General features: G+C 36.9%; 1 protein-coding gene across 2 annotated transcripts in view; it reads left to right on the forward strand.

The window, feature by feature from the left end:
• MSH2 (mutS homolog 2) overlaps positions 1–17,884 on the forward strand; it is an 81,164-nt gene extending 63,280 nt beyond the window's left edge. For both annotated transcript variants that reach the window (XM_019415390.2, XM_053890670.1), the window contains 8 exons: positions 1,925–2,048; positions 3,526–3,676; positions 6,504–6,601; positions 9,509–9,754; positions 11,176–11,380; positions 12,554–12,801; positions 14,727–14,902; positions 17,437–17,884. In XM_019415390.2, coding sequence (XP_019270935.2) covers positions 1,925–2,048; positions 3,526–3,676; positions 6,504–6,601; positions 9,509–9,754; positions 11,176–11,380; positions 12,554–12,801; positions 14,727–14,902; positions 17,437–17,607 — 1,419 coding nt within the window. In that variant the 3' untranslated portion in view covers positions 17,608–17,884. The remainder of the gene's footprint in view (positions 1–1,924; positions 2,049–3,525; positions 3,677–6,503; positions 6,602–9,508; positions 9,755–11,175; positions 11,381–12,553; positions 12,802–14,726; positions 14,903–17,436) is intronic.
• The last annotated feature ends 766 nt before the right edge of the window (positions 17,885–18,650 follow it).

The following is an 18,650-nucleotide window of genomic DNA, read 5'->3' on the forward strand; positions in this document are numbered from 1 at the left end:
GCTCTGCACTCACAGCACCTGCTTTGGATCCTCTGTCTCCCTCTCTCTGCCCCTCCCCCATGTGTGTGCCTACTCTGTCTGTCAAATATAAATAAATGTTAAAAAAAAAAAAAATTTCCTTGTCTTCAAGTAGGCTCTATACCCATTGTGGGGCTTGAATAGGAGTCGCATGCTGTACTGACCAAGCCAGTCAAGCGCCCCTAATTTTTTTTTTTAAGATTTTATTTTTAAGTAATGTCTATAGCCAACATGGGGCTTAAATTTACAACCCAGAGATCAGGAGTTGCATGCTTCCCCGACTGAGCCAGCCACACACTCCTCCCCTAATCCTTTTTAATAGTTCTTAATGGCTGTAAGGATATGCTTCATTCATTTTTAAAAATATTCTGATTGTCTCTGGTTTTTAGTCATTTTGTTTCAAAAAGGGATTCCTATTGGACTGTCACTAGGAATGAGGAAATGCTAATGTTTGATTTAGTTTCCTCTTTTCATAGTTTACCTTTTTGCTTACCAATCGTTTTAAATATTCCAATAAGCAGTTATTTATATATATATAAAGTCCTCTATAGTGGGGTGTGTGGGTGGCTCAGTGGGTTAAGTGTACAACTTTTGATTTCGGCTTAGGTCATGATCTTGAGGTTGGTTGGTTTGGGCCCCATGTTGGGCTTTGCGCTGATTGTGTGAGGTCTGCTTGGGATTCTCTCCCTCCCTCCCTCTCTGCCCCTCCCCGCCTGCTCTCCCTCTCTCTCAAAACTAAATAAACAAAAATAAAGAAATAAAAGTCCTATATAGGGCACCTGGGTGGCTCAGTCCATTGAATGTTGGACTCTTTATTTCGACTCAGGTCATGATCTTATGGTCGTGAGATCACAGCCTGAAGTCAGGCTCTGTGCTGGGCATGGAGCCTGCTTAAGATTCTCTCTCCCCCTGCCCTTCCCCAACTTGTGAATCTGCATGGGTGTCCTTGCTCGCGCTCGCGCGCTCTCTCTCTCTCTCTCTCTCTCTCTCTCTCTCTCTCTCTCTCTCTCCCTCCCTCCCTCCCTCCCTCCCTCCCTCCCTCCCTCCCTCTCTCCCTCCCTCAAAAATATATAAATAAGTAAATTGTGAGTTTAACATAAAAGTCTTATATAATTAAGACTTTGTTTCTAAATACCTTGTGTATACATTTGCCATTGTAAGTGAGATCTGTCTTTCATTATGATTTCTTGCTGGCTGTTATTGATAAGAATTTAGGGGAAACAAAGTACTTGAGAGATTTTGATGAACTTACCATTTTAAGAAATAAAATTCGATAGTTTTTTTGTAAACTTTGAGATCTTAAGATGCATCCTTGGTTTGGGTAAAAACTACACATTCTGTTATAGGCTATGAACATTGAACATTGTTTAGTAATGTTTAGGAAGAATGTAGTGAACATTGTTTAGGGGGAACTGTAATTAAAAATACTGAATGCTGCTAGTGAAAGAGGCACTGCATTTTTTCATCCAAGTAACTTTTGGACATCTAGAGCTCTATAAGCTCCTTATAAACAGGATTTTACATCTCCTAATAAATAGAAACTCTTTAAAGTATTGGCTGAGTAACTTAAAACATAAGTTTAACTCAAAACACAGTGACATTTAAATGAAAGAAAAGAATACATTGGGATTCTTTACCCATCATTTATAAAATGTAGCTATTCTTGGGGCTGTTCTCAGGGCGCCTAGATAGCGCCTAGATAGCTTAGTTGGTTAAGCTTCCAACTTCAGCTAAGGTCATGATCCCGCATTTGGTTTGTGAGTTCCAGTCCCGCGTCGGGCTCTGTGCTGACAGCTCAGTCTGGAGCCTGCTTCAGATTCGGTGTCTCTCTCTCTCTGCCTCTCTGTCTCAAAGAATAAACAAACATTAAAAAAAAAAATGCTGCTCTTCTTTGTTCTGTCGGTAGGTGGAAAACCATGAATTCCTTGTAAAACCTTCATTTGATCCTAATCTGAGTGAATTAAGAGAAATAATGGATGACTTGGAAAAGAAGATGCAGTCAACATTAGTAAGTGCAGCAAGAGATCTAGGTAAGAAGGGTTCGTTGCACGTTTTTGTCTATACAGTATCCACACTGGTGCCAGAATTACTTCCCAGGAGGACACAGTGGATCTTGCCAGTTCCTTGTTTAAATTGCCAGGCCTTTCTTCTGCACAGTAAAATTACAAACACTTCAGGTTAACATACAGGAATACTTTGCATTCAGAGCCACACCCTCTTCCAGACTTCTCTCTTACTAACTCGCTAACCCAAGGATGATCCCACATTCCTTCCAGACAGTTCAACCAAGAGTCCCTTGCATTATTTCCTTTAAACAGGATCTGCATTAAACGTCACCTCCACTACAAGCCTAATTCTACTAGGAATAGTTCGTTGATTTGGCTTTGAGGTTCCCTACTACTTCAATAACTTCAGCTTTTTTTTTTTTTTTTTTTAATGGCTGCCTTCCCTACCAGATTATTAATTCCCCCAATTAGTCTCAGACTATTCACACAGATTTGTTCTGAATTTGTAAACCTCTTTGCTTTGAGCATCTCTCACATGTATGTTAAATGAATAAATAAATCTTAGCATATTAGAAGACCCCTTGAGCAGTAATACTTAAACTTTTGAAGAATCTGATGAAAGTTATGAATCCTCTTTCCTGAAATATGTCCATACCTACATATACAAAAAGTTTTGCAAATAGTTTCCATGGAGAATTCATGTATGGACTAGACCCTAGGTAAAGAATCTTTGCCTTACTTTACTTCTCGTTTCATAGCGCGGTCTACATTTTTTCTACAGTCTCTTTCCTCTCCAGGACAGTGATTTCCTCCCCAGTCCAGTGAGGTCTGTCTTTAGTTGTTTGCTGCTACTGATATTTCATAGCCATGCTTTAGCAGTTAAATTTGTAGGTATGATCTCTCTTCTGGTTTGTACTCTAAAGATCACATTGATGTGCAAGATGATGAGGACAGACTTAGAGAAACTTAAAAATCTTAGGTGTACAAACTCTAGCTGATTGATAATTGCTTATTTTGTGAAGTTTCCTACCCTTAACAGAAAATACATGTCATAGTTTTTCTAGAGTTTCATTGTCAAGAGTCTTAAGTTTTTGTTTGGAAAGTGTATTTGTTCACTTTAATCATCCTTTATAATAGTTCCAGAGAAATGCTTTAGTGAAGTAAAGAACCCTGGTGCAGAACTCTCTAAGGGAAGGGGCCATATCTTAGCCCACTGCTGTACTCTGCACCTTCGGATGGGTATACCCAGAAAGCGCTTCGACATCAGAAGCTAATAACATTAATGCAAAAGTTTAAGGATTTTATAGACAGCCTTCATTCATGTAGTTTTTGAATGAAGTAAAGTTTGACTCTTTCCCAGTTAATCTTAATAATTTCCGCTACACTGTCTTGCCATAAAAGTATGTTTTTCACCATTTAGAGTTAATTATTTTAAACATTTTATTAAAAAATGGCTCTAGACATCTGTAACATACTCGTTCTTTATTTCCTTATCCTGAAGGCTTGGATCCTGGCAAACAGATTAAGCTGGATTCCAGTGTACAGTTTGGTTATTACTTCCGTGTAACGTGTAAGGAAGAAAAAGTCCTTCGTAACAATAAAAACTTCAGTACAGTAGATATCCAGAAGAATGGTGTTAAATTTACCAACAGGTTTGTATTTATATTACTTTATTAAGTCTTCAGTAGTTCCATGGAACTAAATTGTTCTGTGAAACGTGAATGCTCTATGATAAGGAAGTTTTTACCTTATTAATTGATACAAGGCATAAGGTAAGAGTGAAACGTTATTTTCTTATAAGAGCCTAGTCAGGTGTTCCAACACCCCCGTGTTAAATAACTCTTCTCTTCCTCATTGACTGAAGTGACACTTTGGATCTGTTTTTAAGATTCTTTCACATGTCTGTCCCATAATTCTTTTGTCAATATGAAATAGATTAATTATATTACAGTTATTTATACTATACTTCAATATCTGTTAGAGTTAGTTTCCCATCATATCTCTCTGCTTTATAGTTATTTTCATGTTTGGTTTTTCTAAGAAAACTTTGCTATAATTTATCAATTAAAAAAAATTCTGCTATATCAATTGGATCTATAAATTAGTTTAGGGAGATGCCTACCAGCCTTAGCAAGGTCACTCATTAGATTATTGCTTTTTAAAAAATTTCTCTTTCTGGGGGCGCCTGGGTGGCTCAGGCAGTTAAGCGTTTGACTTAGACTCAGGTCATGATCTTGTGGTTCATGGCTTCGGGCCCCACGTCAGGTTCTGTGCTAATAGCTCAGATCCTGGAGCCTGCTTCAGATTCTGTGTCTCCCTCTCTCTCTGCTCCTCCTCTACTCGTTCTCTCTGTCTCTCTCTCTCTCAAAAATAAACATTGACAAAAGATTTTGCGAGTTTTTCTTTTCCTTCACTGATGTTAAGTTTCTGAGGCAAATTATGTATGGGTGAAAAAAGAATTATTTTAAAATAAATCTTCTGTGGAGCTCCTGGATAGATCAGTCGGTTAAGTGTCCAACTCTTGGTTTCAGCTCAGGTCATGATCTCACAGTTTGTGAGTTTGAGCCCCGTGTTGGGCTCTGTGCTAGTAGGGCATAGCCTGCTCTGGATTCTTTCTCTCTCCATCTCTCTCTGCCCCTCCCCCACGCTTGCTCTCTGTGTCTCTCTCTCAAAAATAAACTTAAAAAAATTTGTTTTCATAAATAAAATAAATCTTCCATTACTTGGGTGGGGACATTTATCTTTTTCCTTCTGTACTATATTAGAATTTATGGCAGCCTAACACCCACCCCTCTTCAATAGTCCCTGTACTTTACAGGTAGTTTTTGTATATGTGATCCCCTTTTATCCATTTATTTAGCAAGTCTTTGAGTGCCTCTTATGTGCAGACATTATTCTAGGTGTTCAGACACCCCAGGAATGAAAACAATCCATCTGTTAGATTTCTCATTACAATTCTGAAATAAATAGGTTTATTTCTCTCATTTTTTACATGAAGCTGAAACTCCCAATTTCCCAGGGTTAGACAGCTAGCAACATTAGATACTCACTCCTAGATCTCCTGTCGCTAAATTTAGTAGTAGTTGTTTTTCCAGTAAACTATCCCTGACTCGAGAAATATATATGTATATTTTGGCTTAGATAAGGCAGAACTTGTGGGGTGTTATAACCGTCTTTGAAGCACACCATTGATTAATTTATAATATATGTAGAAGAGATAGAACTGATTGCATTTATTCCAAAAGTTGTGGAAAATTTATTAATTCATTTTGGTCAGCAAATGAAACGTTTGCTGTGTATCTGAGTCTTTGATCATATAATTTTCCTTCTTCCTTTTTTTTGTAATGTTTATTTATTTTTGAGAGAGAGAGAGTAAATGTGGGGGAAGTACAGAGAGAGAGGGAGACCGAGGATCTGAAGCTGGCTCTGCGCTGACAACTCACAAACCACAAGATCATGACCTGAGCTGAAGTCCAACTGAGCCACCCAGGCACCTCTATGATTTTCCTTCTTAAAAACTTCCAGTGTCTGTCTGCCATCCAGAAAAATCTGGAACCTGTATTGTAACCTGCACAGTCTTGTCCCTGGCCCCCTCCACTTTCCTCTGTTGCTACTCTTCCTTCACATAGTGGTCTCACTTTTATAATATCTTTGCCTCTTGTTTTTCTTCCTTTAATTCTTTCTCTTTGCCTGTTTCATAGTCTGCTGCTGCTCCTTGCCTGTGCACTGTTCTTGAGCTGTGTATGTGTATTATGCCATTGGCTAATCCATCAACTTCACAATTATTGCCTTGGTTGATGCCCTCCTTCATCTAGTGAATGCTTCCCCCTTTTTGTCTTCTCCTCTGTGCCCCCCATCTTGTTTTTTTGTTTTTAAGTTTATTTATTTATTTGTTTTGAGAGAGAGGCAGCATGAGTAGGGATGGGGCACAGAGAGAGAGAGAGAGAGAGAGAGAGAGAGAGAGAAAGGATCTCAAACAGGCTCTGTGCTTTCAGCGCAGAGGCCAATGTGGGGCTTGAACTCACGAAACTGTGAGATCATGACCTGAACCGAAACTGAGAGTCGGATGCTTAACCAACTGAGCCCCTCAGGCACCTCATTGTCTTTTTGTTTTCAATGTCCTTCCCTTCCTTTGATATTAGTGAATGTTTTTCCTTCACTTTATTATCTTTCTTCACTTTTTATTTCAACCTATAGTTTCATTTTTTAACTCAATGAGATTTGGTTTTCAAAACATTTTCCTTACTTTGACAGCCTTCAGTATCAAAAGAAGGGCTCTTCTAAACAGCGTAAATGTTAACATAGTGAATTCCAGCCACATCTTCTCCTAATGAGTTGCCCATTTTCTACTCACATTTTCATTTTAATTATTGTTTTGGTTCTTTAGAGGATAGATACTCTGTATATATTTTATGTAGTATGTATTACCTCCAGTAGATGTTTTGATATTTTTAATAATATCATTATCTTGATTTGCAGTAAACTGACTTCTCTCAATGAAGAGTATACCAAAAATAAAACTGAGTATGAGGAAGCCCAGGATGCAATTGTTAAAGAAATTGTCAATATTTCTTCAGGTAAATTGAATAGACCAGTACATTAACTGTTCTGAATATAATCTGGTTTTTAGTAATAGAAACATCAGGATGTTTGAAAAGTGTTTTTTTTAACAGCTGTTAAATGTTGTGACTGTTTATTATGTTAGACTGCGTATAAGTATTTTATAGGTATTGTGGTGGGACAAGTAGCTGGAAGTTACTCTTGTAAGTAGAAAGATAAGTTAGTGCAGGCTAAGGAATGCAATGGGAACAGCCTGAAAAACAGATATACATAAAAGCGCAATTTATTGTTTTGTTTGTTTTTTTGTTTTTAAAGCACAAATTTATTGTAACAAGGAAAAGAAACACCAAGGGCTATAAGGCACTAATAATGTTAGATTATTTATGAGTTCATGCTCTAAGTTTTGGAAATAAGTACCACTGAAAAACAAATAGAAATTACACATGAGGCAAGAAGTCTTCTTTTGGGTTTTGTGTGCCGTTTTGCAGATTTCCAGAGTTTATTCTAGAGGGCACTGTTGAGCAGACTGCATGACGTGACACTGTGGTATTGCCTGTAGCACGGAATGAATGTGTGGTTAGCACAGGGTAGGGCTGATATGTTAAACTGGAAGGCTTTGCCTGTCATCACGGACACCTTTATTGTGCCTTTCAAAAAGATAACCAAAGAACTGCTTCAAACAAGTGATCAAAGTTGGCATCATCAATAATGGGACAAATGACATCATAAATAATGCTTCCTGATGTGATGTAGAGGGAAGAGCACGGTACTGCCCATGAGGTATTCTTGACAAAAATATTTAACGTGATAATGAATGAGAAGGGAAAAACTTAGAATAATTTAGATTTGTGAGACACTACTTTTAAGGCCTGTACTCTTTAAAAATGTGTGTGTCGTGGAAGCAAAAAAGGAATGGGCAGGATCTGTTCTATCTAGATTAAAGAGACACAGCAACCAAATGCAGTAGACAGTCCTTGATTGGACCTAGGAGTTGGAGGTAGGGAATAGCTATCAAGGACCTTGAGACAAATTGGCAAAGTTTAAAAGGAAATAATACGGTATTGGTGTCCTATTTCTTGGGTGTGTATTGTAAGTAGGAGGATGTCCTTGTTTTCATGCTGAATTATTTAGGAGTAAACAGTCATTTGAAAACTGTGTGTTTATATAATTCTGTAAATTATTTTACTATTAGGAATTTTCATAGTAAATCAGAAATACAAAACTTAAAGGGTTCTAATACACTTTATATATTGGTGTTGAGGTGAGTGAGATTTGTAAAGATTACATTTTTGCTTGGCAGTATCAGATAATCGTGGCATGACAGTCTCAGTTGAATTACATTCCTGAGTCTAGATTGCGTTTTTAAGGATGCTGTAAATACTATATATTCACACTTCCTTAAAAAAAAAAAAATTACTAGCTCCTATTCATCAAGCACCTACTAGGTTAAAGCTGCTAGCTTTAAACATTTAAATGGAAGGGTTTTTTTATTTAGAGTTACCTTGAATTTAAATGAAGCCTTTTCTTGTCTAATATATGCATTATTTTTATTTTAAAATGTAATGGATCATTTTTGTAGTTTTCTACCTTGGCTATTATACCAGAAAAGGTAATGCTGTTAAGAGCCAGATGATGTAAGATACCAAGTATAGACTTAAGTAAGAGGCTTCGGTTTTCCTTTTTTAAAGTAATTACAGTAAGTACTCCATTAATATTTAAGTAATTTCACAGGTTCTTGTTCCTACATTATAGAGTAGTGTGAGCTGTTACTTTTTTTAAAAGAAGTACATGTTAGGTAAAACGGAATAAATTTGAAAATGGTGAAACAGTAAGAGAGTTATTTGTATTCAACCATTCATTCATAAGTTAATTTTTATTTTCAAAACATTTTATCACTTTTATGGGAAACAAGGGAACCAAAGATGAATTATATATCCTGCCATTTGATTAAACTCATAAATGTTTTTCTAAAACACTATTCTCTTGAATGTCCTTTGAAGCTTTTGACACACTGATGCCCGTGTGATAGTTCTACATAATGTGTGTGTGTGTGTTATGTTACACCAACTCCTCCAAGCTATTAAAATTTAGAACCTATTCTATAAGTTTCGACCATTTTTATTGCTTAAACATGCATTGCCTGGCATGTGTCAGTGACTTTTTAGTGTACATAATAGCTTTTAGTATTAATGTTCTTGGAGAAGAGAATCTCATTGAAAGTGTTTTAAGTGACAATTAGGGATCTAAATTATGCTAAATTTCAACTGCATGTGATACTGATGGGAAGAAAAAACTCAAGTAACAGTTGTGTGGTCAAGTTTATACATGTACAGGCCTTGATGGTCACAGTATTATATTTTAAACCTAGTATTTGTATGTTTCCTAAGATAAGCAGCTGTGTGCTTTTTAATTTTAATGGATTTCGGTAAGGGAAGGCATCACACTCTATTTTTGAAATCTGTTCATATAGGGGCGCCTGGGTGGCGCAGTCGGTTAAGCGTCCGACTTCAGCCAGGTCACGATCTCGCGGTCCGTGAGTTCGAGCCCCGCGTCAGGCTCTGGGCTGATGGCTCGGAGCCTGGAGCCTGTTTCTGATTCTGTGTCTCCCTCTCTCTCTGCCCCTCCCCCGTTCATGCTCTGTCTCTCTCTGTCCCAAAAATAAATAAAAAACGTTGAAAAAAAAAAAAATTAAAAAAAAAAAAAATCTGTTCATACTAGGGGAAGATGTAGTAATACATTTTAAACTCGTGAGGTTTTAGGTATTCCTTTCAAATTTAGCATGGCAAACTTCTGTTAATATTTTAAGTATATAAATTAGAAAATGGATTTTAAATTCCCAAATAGGGAAGTTAAACATATTTCTCTGGCTGTTTATATGTATTTTTTTTCCAGTATTCCTATGCACATTTTCTGTTTTTATACAGGTTATGTAGAACCAATGCAGACACTCAATGATGTATTAGCTCAGCTAGATGCTGTTGTCAGCTTTGCACATGTGTCAAATGGAGCACCTGTTCCATATGTACGACCGGTCATTCTGGAGAAAGGACAAGGAAGAATTACGTTGAAAGCATCCAGACATGCTTGTGTTGAAGTTCAAGATGAAGTTGCATTTATTCCTAATGATGTTCACTTTGAAAAAGATAAACAGATGTTCCACATCATTACTGGTAAAACAAAAAAAAACACAAAACATCTAATTTATGGGCTTTTGGCGGGGGGGGGGTGGGTAATGTTTCCTTTTTTTTTATTTTGGAGTGGAAATATTTAAGACTGATGAAGCAAATTCTAATCCTTGATGTTAGAAAAACAACATTAATCATACTGGTTAGTAATATATTCACATTTGGGTTAGAGGGAAGATTTGGAAGGAGGGGGAGGCCCGTATGAGAGAATGTCATCTTTATATAAAACTTCTGTTCCAAGGGGTTTATTAGTGTATTTAAAAATGAATTTTCGGGGCGCCTGGGTGGCTCAGTCGGTTAAGCTGCCGACTTCGGCTCAGGTCATGATCTCACAGTCCGTGAGTTCGAGCCCCGCGTCGGGCTCTGTGCTAACAGCTCAGAGCCTGGAGCCTGTTTCAGATTCTGTGTCTCCCCCTCTCTCTGACCCTCCCCCGTTCATGCTCTGTCTCTTTCTGTCTCAAAAATAAATAAAAACGTTAAAAAAAAAAAAATGAATTTTCCGGAGTGCCTAGGTGTCTCAGTCAGTTAAGCGTCTGACTCTAGATCTCAGCTCAGGTCTTGATCTCACAGTTATGAATTCAAGCCCCACGTTAGACTCCACTCTGGGCGTGAAGCCTACTTAAAAAAAAGAACATCCCTTCAACCTAAAGATTACCGTTAGCCAGAGGTCATTGAAGGTCAAGTAGAATGGACTGCTGGAATGACCTCAGCTTAAGGTAGCAGTTCTTTTAAAGACATGGGACTATATTCATGTGAAACTTGAGAAAAGTTTGCTTATAGACTAATGTTGCATGTTTCAAACTAAAGTGTTTTTAGATCTTAACCAGATTCTAGAAAACAGAAGTGGAGGGTGGGTGGGAGTCTTGGACAGATATATTGGGGGAATAGTCAGTGATAATATTCTAGTTCCCCAAACGGATTTTCAAGTTGTTAATATAATCTAACCCAAACAAAGAAATTGTACTTTTGCAGAAAATGGGGTTGTTTCTTAGGGCTTTAGTGTGGAGTTTAAGTAATTTGAAAGATTTGACCATACTGATCCATTCACTAATAGCCTTGTTTATTAATGAGTTATAGTGTTTAGTTAATTAATCATTTAGGTGTGTACTACTTTTCTGGATGACATCAAATTATCACGTAGGCGGTTCTGTGAGCTGTGAGAAAATCTATGGTTTTTCTAGGCAAATTACAGGTAAGGTATCTTTTTCATGGGTCCTCTTGATGAAGGGTGCAGTGTAGGTTTGACTGAAGAGAAAATACCATTACTTAGGCAGTTGGTGGTTCTGCTGCTTATATGCCATGTCATATGACCTAGGTGATTAGTCATAAATGTGCAGTTGAAGACTAAAATTTATTAGCAGAAATAAATTTAATGATCTTGCTTTTCGATGTAATTTATTTTATAGGCCCTAATATGGGAGGTAAATCAACATATATTCGCCAAACTGGGGTGATAGTTCTCATGGCCCAGATTGGGTGTTTTGTGCCATGTGAGTCAGCAGAAGTGTCCATTGTGGACTGCATCTTAGCCCGAGTAGGGGCTGGCGACAGTCAGTTGAAAGGAGTCTCCACATTCATGGCTGAAATGCTAGAAACTGCTTCTATTCTCAGGTGAGTAAATTTCCCAGTCCCCTCAAAATGAAAATGAATGTCCCTGTCCTATGAGAAGTGCATCTGCAGATTCATCTATAAAACATCTGAGAACCTTCATCTAGTTTAATAGTTTTCTTATGAACTTTTGTCTTAAAGGGTGATTGGTAATAGTTGGGGAAAGCTTCTTTGATTTTTAAATTTGTCTTCTTAAGATTTCTGGCAGTTGTTCACCTTATAACCTCCGCCACTACTATGCTTTTGCTTGTGCTGTTCACAATTATGTGGAATGTTTACCCATGTCCTTTCCAATCTTTAAAGGCCTTAGTGACAGACATTCTACTTCTCTGATGTCTTTCCTTGTCACATAAGCCTCAGGTCATGGATATTTCTTCAACATGCCTTTAATTTTATTAGATTTTTTATTTTAGAGGTTACTAAAATCTCTTTGTTTCACTTTTAGGTGCTTCTTTAAAGGTAGGGAAGCTGTGCCTTCTGTTTCTTAGTATCTTCTAAAGTACATCACATATAGTAGATCCCTAGTAAATTACTATTGATGATTAGGGAGGTGGTACAAATATTTGGTATAGTAATTAGTCAATAAGCTAATATTTGTAATTTAAGAATTAAAGAAATAAGCAAAAGATGCCAGTGGCAATTCACAGAAAAATAAATGACCAGTAATCACATGAAGAACTGTTACATTCTCTGATTGAGGGAAAAAAATTCCCCTCCTTACATTTAGTTAAAAATGAGAAAAGAAAGAATGCTAATGTCTGATTGGTAGGGCTGCAGCAGGCACAGGAATTTACATGACCACCAGCTGTGCGTGCATGCAGGTGTCCATATGCTGACAGCCTTTTCCCATCCTCTTGTGGTATTAATCTCTAAAATCTTGGTTGATTTGATTGGCAAGAAATGAATGATAGCTGATTTATTTGGAAATTGATTACTGCTAGTGAGATTGGTAATTTAAAAAATACTCACTGTTTCCTTTTCCATAGTTGTTTATTTATGGCCATGCCCATTTTTTTAAGTTTCAGTGCTTTTTATTCACTGTTAAATTTTTTATATATTAAGATAATCTGTTATGTGTGTGGCGCATCTTTCCTATTACATTGCCTTAATTTTTTTTTTTTTTTTGCATTACCACATATTATATAACGGGGAGTTTTCATTAATTATGTGTTTCAGGTCTGCAACCAAAGATTCTTTAATAATCATAGATGAACTGGGAAGAGGAACCTCTACTTACGATGGATTTGGATTAGCCTGGGCTATATCAGAGTACATTGCAACAAAGATTGGTGCTTTTTGCATGTTTGCAACACATTTTCATGAACTTACTGCCTTGGCCAATCAGATACCAACTGTTAATAACCTACATGTCACAGCACTAACTACCGAAGAGACCTTAACTATGCTGTATCAGGTGAAGAAAGGTGAGTGTGTACTGCTAGTGTACCGTAGATTCAGGTGTGACAGTGAGAAACTTACTACCCTTGACATCATCAGTGATTGCCTTATTCTAAGTATGAATTGTTGATATTTGTACAGAACACATTTACCTTTAAATTCATAATCTGGGTACAAGGATGTGGTACATTATTTATATTTCTGTGTCTCATAGTAGACATTCATCATAACACAGTTGCAGAAAGAATAACTCTTCAACATTATCACAGAGGGTTTTGTGCTATCTCTACCATGGCAGCATGATTTCTTATCAGATTACCTACGGTCAATGACAATAATAAGCTTTGAAGTTCCAAGGCTTTTTAACAAACTATTTATTATATTATAATTATCTAATTGTTTTTGTTTTTTTTTTAAGTTTATTTCTTCACTTTGAGAGATGGGGGCGGGAGCGGGGGGGAGAGGAACAGAGAGGTAGAGAGAATCCTAAGCAGGCTCTGTGCTGTCAGCACAGAACCCTACTCGGGGCTTAATCTCACCAGCTGTGAGATCATGACCTGAACCAAGATCAAGCATTGGACGCTTAACCAACTGAGCCACCCAGGTGCCCCTAAAGAGTGTGTTACATGAACAGGTTCATTTAAAGGTAGGGTTTCCACAAATCCTGAAATTGTTAGTAGTTCTCACATACAGAATGACTTATTTGTTAGCATTTCATCCTTTCAGAAGAGTTTGTCATTTGTGGGTCTGGCAGCTAATAAGCTTACAGGGTTGATGAGATTAACATGCTTCCTAAACATTTTACCAATCATTGGAATAGTTTTTTCAGATGGCTTTCTGATTTTCCAGGAACATGTTTTCCTGCATCAGTGGGTTGCACATAAGTGAGATATATTTTTGGTTCTTTTATTCTTTGTTGCTTATGCTTCATTGGGAATCCTTTTGAGTTATTATTGATAAAAAATAAAGATACTTTTAGTTGGACCTGGAATTTAGCATGAAATTGAGGTTTCGTTTTGTTTTGTGTGATGAAGAAATGGGTTCAGAATTTTAAAAGACCAGATGATGTGAGGAGATGATAGGAATAAATCCATCCAATCCATCTCCAGCCCCAGAACATCAGAGATATGTAACTAGGCAAAAAAATTTTATAGTTGATACATAGTTGAGGCAAAAATGGAATCTCCATCTTAACTGTCTGCGAGCATCACTTGTATTAAACGTCTGGAAGGAATGTCTTAAGTCAGTTTATTTTCTGCAAATGGGGATGAAGATAAGCTACCTAATCAATAAATTTACTAGTGACTTGGGTCAAAAATTCCATTTTTTGGAATTTTTGCAGTAGTTTAGAATCAGTAGTCATGTGTTTGCAGTAGTTTAGAATCAGAATAAGACTATGTAAGAATGGTAAGTAACTTTTCTAAGACCAGTATTGTAAATATTTATATTTATCTAGCCAATTTTCTGAAGTCATTATCTCTAGAAAATGATGTAGGCAGATCTAGAGGATAGACCATTGAGTAATAAGTCTGTATATTTTGAATTAAATGCTCTTAATTAGTGACACACATTTATCTTTTTTTTTTTCTTAATACTTTATTTAGTTCCTCACTTATGAAATGAGAAGACCTCAGGAAGATTGAATTGATTAATTTTTCTTCACAATCTGATATTTGTGTAGACCTTTGAGGGTTCTTATCAACCTTTTTTTCCCTGATATTTTTCCTACTACATTTGTTAAGGATAGAATATAACATTTTGTGCCAAGTCCTAGTTACTTTCCATTAAGGCCTAATTAAAATTCCTTCATCTAAGTTACTCTGAAACATTTGGCTAATGTATTTGAAATACAAAATTAAGCTTCCTAATTACAAGGTGAGATGGATAAGATCTCTTTACATTAATTGCTGTCTTTTTCTACCCTGTTCCTCATGATCCCCAAATTTCATAGGTGTCTGTGACCAAAGTTTCGGGATTCATGTTGCAGAGCTTGCAAATTTCCCTAGGCATGTAATAGAGTGTGCTAAACAAAAAGCCCTGGAACTAGAGGAGTTTCAGAATATTGGAAAATCACAAGACTATGGTGAAATGGAACCAGCAGCAAAGAGGTGCTATCTGGAAAGAGAGGTTTGTCAGATTGTTTTTGTAATTATTTAATCCTGTATTATATCTATCAGGTCACCAAGATGAGTTATTTCTTCCCTATGTGATTCTAATATTTATTTGTTGATCATTCATTGTTGGCTTTCACTTAGATTTCTTTGCATGGCAAAGACTTCATTCATCTCTATTATTTTTCTTTCTACACTATGTACATGCCCAAAGGAGAGCATTTCAAAGTACCAGATTTAAAACCTATGACGACAGGAATATTAGTCTAGGTGTGTGTTTGTTTTAGAGAGAGAGAGTGCACATGCATGCACAAGCTGGGGAGGGGCAGAGGGAGAGGGAGAGAGATCTCAAGCAGGCTCCAGCCCAGTGCGGAGCCCAACACAGGCTCCATCTCAGGACCCTGAGATCATAACCTGAGCTGAAATCAAGAGTTGGATGCTTAACAAGACTCAGCCACCCAGGCGCCCCCTTTAAAAGTTGGTTGTGGTGTGTGTGTGTGTGTGTGTGTGTGTGTGTGTGTGTGTGTGTGTGTTTGCTTGCTTGAACTTACGATCCTGACTGAGATCAAGAGTTGGAGGCTTAACTGACTGAGCCACCCCTAGTCTAGGTTTGAAGTAAGTAATTCAAAGGAGTAAAAGATGTCTGAGCACTTTTTTGATTACTTCATAAACAAATAGATCAAATCCAGTTATTTGCATGTTTACTCAGTGCTTAGTTAAGATGATAAAGAAAGGAACATAGTTCCTGCCTTCCGATTGTTTAGAATCTGGCTGGGGAGATAAGAATAATGAATATGTCATAGGGTTCCTGGCTGGCTCAGTTGGTAGAGAATGTGAGTCTTGATCTCAGGTTTGTAAGTTCAGGCCCTATGTTGGGTGTAGAGATTACTTAAAAATAAAATCTTAGGGGTGCTCAGGTGGCTCAGTCAGTTGAGCATCCGACTTTGGTTCAGATCATGGTCTCGCGGTTTGCAAGTTTGAGCCCTGTGTCCAGCTCTGTGCTGACAGCTCAGAGTCTGGAGCCTGCTTCAGGTTCTGTCTCCCTCTCTCTCTGCCCCTCCCCCACTCATGCTCGCATGCTCTCTCTCTCTCTCTCTCTCATAAACATGAAAAAAATTTTTTTTAATCTTAAAAAAGAAAAATATGTCATAGAGATTAATTAAGGGGTATATGACAGATGTTTATTCTGGAAAGCTCTTTGTGGGCAGAATGTTTCAGTTCTCATGGGAGAAGTTCATCTTAAGTTAGGCCTTATCTCTAAGTGATGGGTGAAATTTAGATACTAGCACAGGAAGGTACAAGCATGTGCCCAGTGTATTTTTTAGAAGTTAAAGGATTCTCTGCAGTAATGAAAATAAAAGAATCTTAATTCACCACTAGGTCCTGGCAGCATTTACCGTAGCTATACATTGTGAACTTCTTGTCATGTCTTTAGCTTTAACCAGTGAGTTTTTGGTGGTGTTCTTTATTGAAGGATAGATAATTGTTACAGTAGATTATTGTGTATGACTTTTAAGGTTTGAAAAGGCCTAGTTTCATCTGTTGTACCTATACTGGCAAGAGAAACGTATTCTACCTCGTTGCCAGTTTTAAGTTTGGAAGGTTGCTGTGAAATGGTCTTGGTGTCACCAGCACACGTGGTGGTGATCTGGGGTTACATAGGTTCCTTCATGTAATTCCTGGTTTCCAATTAGAACAGAAACCATGTACTTTTGATAATATTAATTACACTTTTTTGAAAAAATTTTAAGCTAAAGAAGATGCTCAGTCTAGATTTTATCTTTATTTGAAAAAGTGCACTTGTTATTTAATAGAGAAGTATTTCTTCGTTTCTTACCATTTGAATATCTACCTTTTAACCCTTAAGGTACTTATCACCAACTAGCTCCCTGTATGAAAAACAGGCTTTTTAGTTCTGCCTCATATGTGATGATAAACATTTACATAGTACTTACCTTTGCCAGGCATTGTTCTAGGCACTTCTAAGCACGCATATTCACTCTCCATTTCTCCTAACAGCCCTGTGGAGGTTGGTAATATTATCATCCCATTTTATGGATGAAGAATGTGGGTTAAGGGATTTGCCCACAAATGACATGGCAAGTAACAGCCATGTTTTTTAGAATGGCAATAAATGGCCAGTAAAATAATACTGATTTTAAAATTCTGTATGTGTATGAGTACTGAATTTTCAGTGACTATTTATGCCTTACAGTATTTATAAACCTTGAGTTCTTTTTCTCCCAGAAGACTGTTTATGCATCGATTATAAAAGGTGAGGGATTTGGAAACTATTAAAATATTCAGCCCCTTTCATTAGCAGCTGAAAAGATATTTATAAATGTCTTTTAATAACTTGCTATTAAGAAATATGGTCAACTCAGGCCTTTGTGTATATTCTAGATAGTGCACACTTGTAGTTTAAAGAATATTCTTTGAATATTGGGTGGTGTGTTTAGATTGAAATTTAAAGAAACAATTCATTACAGTTCAATGTGACTTTTTAAAAAGACATTTTAAAGACTAATGGATCATTCATATGTCTTTCAGCAAGGTGAAAAAATTATTCAAGAATTTTTATCCAAGGTGAAGCAAGTGCCTTTTACTGAAATGTCGGAAGAAAACATCACAAAAAAGTTAAAACAGCTGAAAGCTGAGGTAATAGCAAAGAATAATAGTTTTGTAAATGAAATCATTTCACGAATCAAAGTTACTACATGAGGAAATCCCATCAAAGGAACGAAGATAATATTGATAAGCTATGGTCTGTAATACTTTTGTATTGTTTTTATATTAACCCTTTTTTTCATAGTGTTGGCAATTTGATGCCCATGGGATATCACCTTAATAAAATATTTAGTAATACTTTGAGTACATTTTCAAAGATCTTTATTTTGAAGAATGAGAGCTGTAACTGAGGAATACATAAATGGACATGGGCAATAGTAGTCAGTCTGTGGCATTTTATAAATAAAATCATGTAGTTTGTGAAATTTGATATGTGTTACATTTCTTTGTAATAAGACTTTCTATTTAAACATTCATTTATGTTTTTGAGAGAGAGAGTGAGAGTTTGGGGGGGGTCAGAGAGAGAGAGACCCAAGTAGGCTCCACACTGTCAGCGCAGAGCCCCACACAGGGCTTGAACTCACAAACTGTGAGATCATGACCTGAGCCAAGATCAAGAGTCTGATGTTTAACCAACTGAGTCACACAGGCGCCCCTGTAATAGGACTTCTATATGTGTTTATTCCCAAATGGTATGGAAGAAACAAGTAGCACCCAAAGACTTTGTACAAGTAAAGGATCTTCAAACTAGAATGAACCATGGAAATTATTTCCCTTGATTCCCCAGAGTGTCTGTTTGTTGGCAGGAGCTAGGGTAGCTGGATACACATTAGCCAAGGAATTTGTTACAAATTCCTTATTTCCTTATTTTACAGGAAAGAGATGGAGTGTTAAGAGTTAGTGGCTAGCTTGCTGAATATGGGTGGGAGGATGGGAGGACCATCTTTTCAATAAATAGTGATTGGATGATGGGGTATCCATATAAAGAACAAAGTGAAACTGGAGCCCTACTCCATATATGAAAATAAACTCCAGTGAATTTTTTTATCTAAATGTACAAGCAAAACTGCAAAGCTTTTAGTGTTTAGTTTTGTAGTTCTACAGAAAATAATATAGGGAAGTATATTTTCATGATCTTGGCTTTGGGAAAGATTTCTTAAGTCACAACACCACCCACTCAGCTGTATTGAAACTAA

Source organism: Panthera pardus, unplaced genomic scaffold (genome assembly GCF_024362965.1).
Source record: "Panthera pardus isolate Hobbes unplaced genomic scaffold, ASM2436296v1 HiC_scaffold_25, whole genome shotgun sequence".
NCBI classification, from domain to species: Eukaryota; Metazoa; Chordata; class Mammalia; order Carnivora; family Felidae; genus Panthera; species Panthera pardus.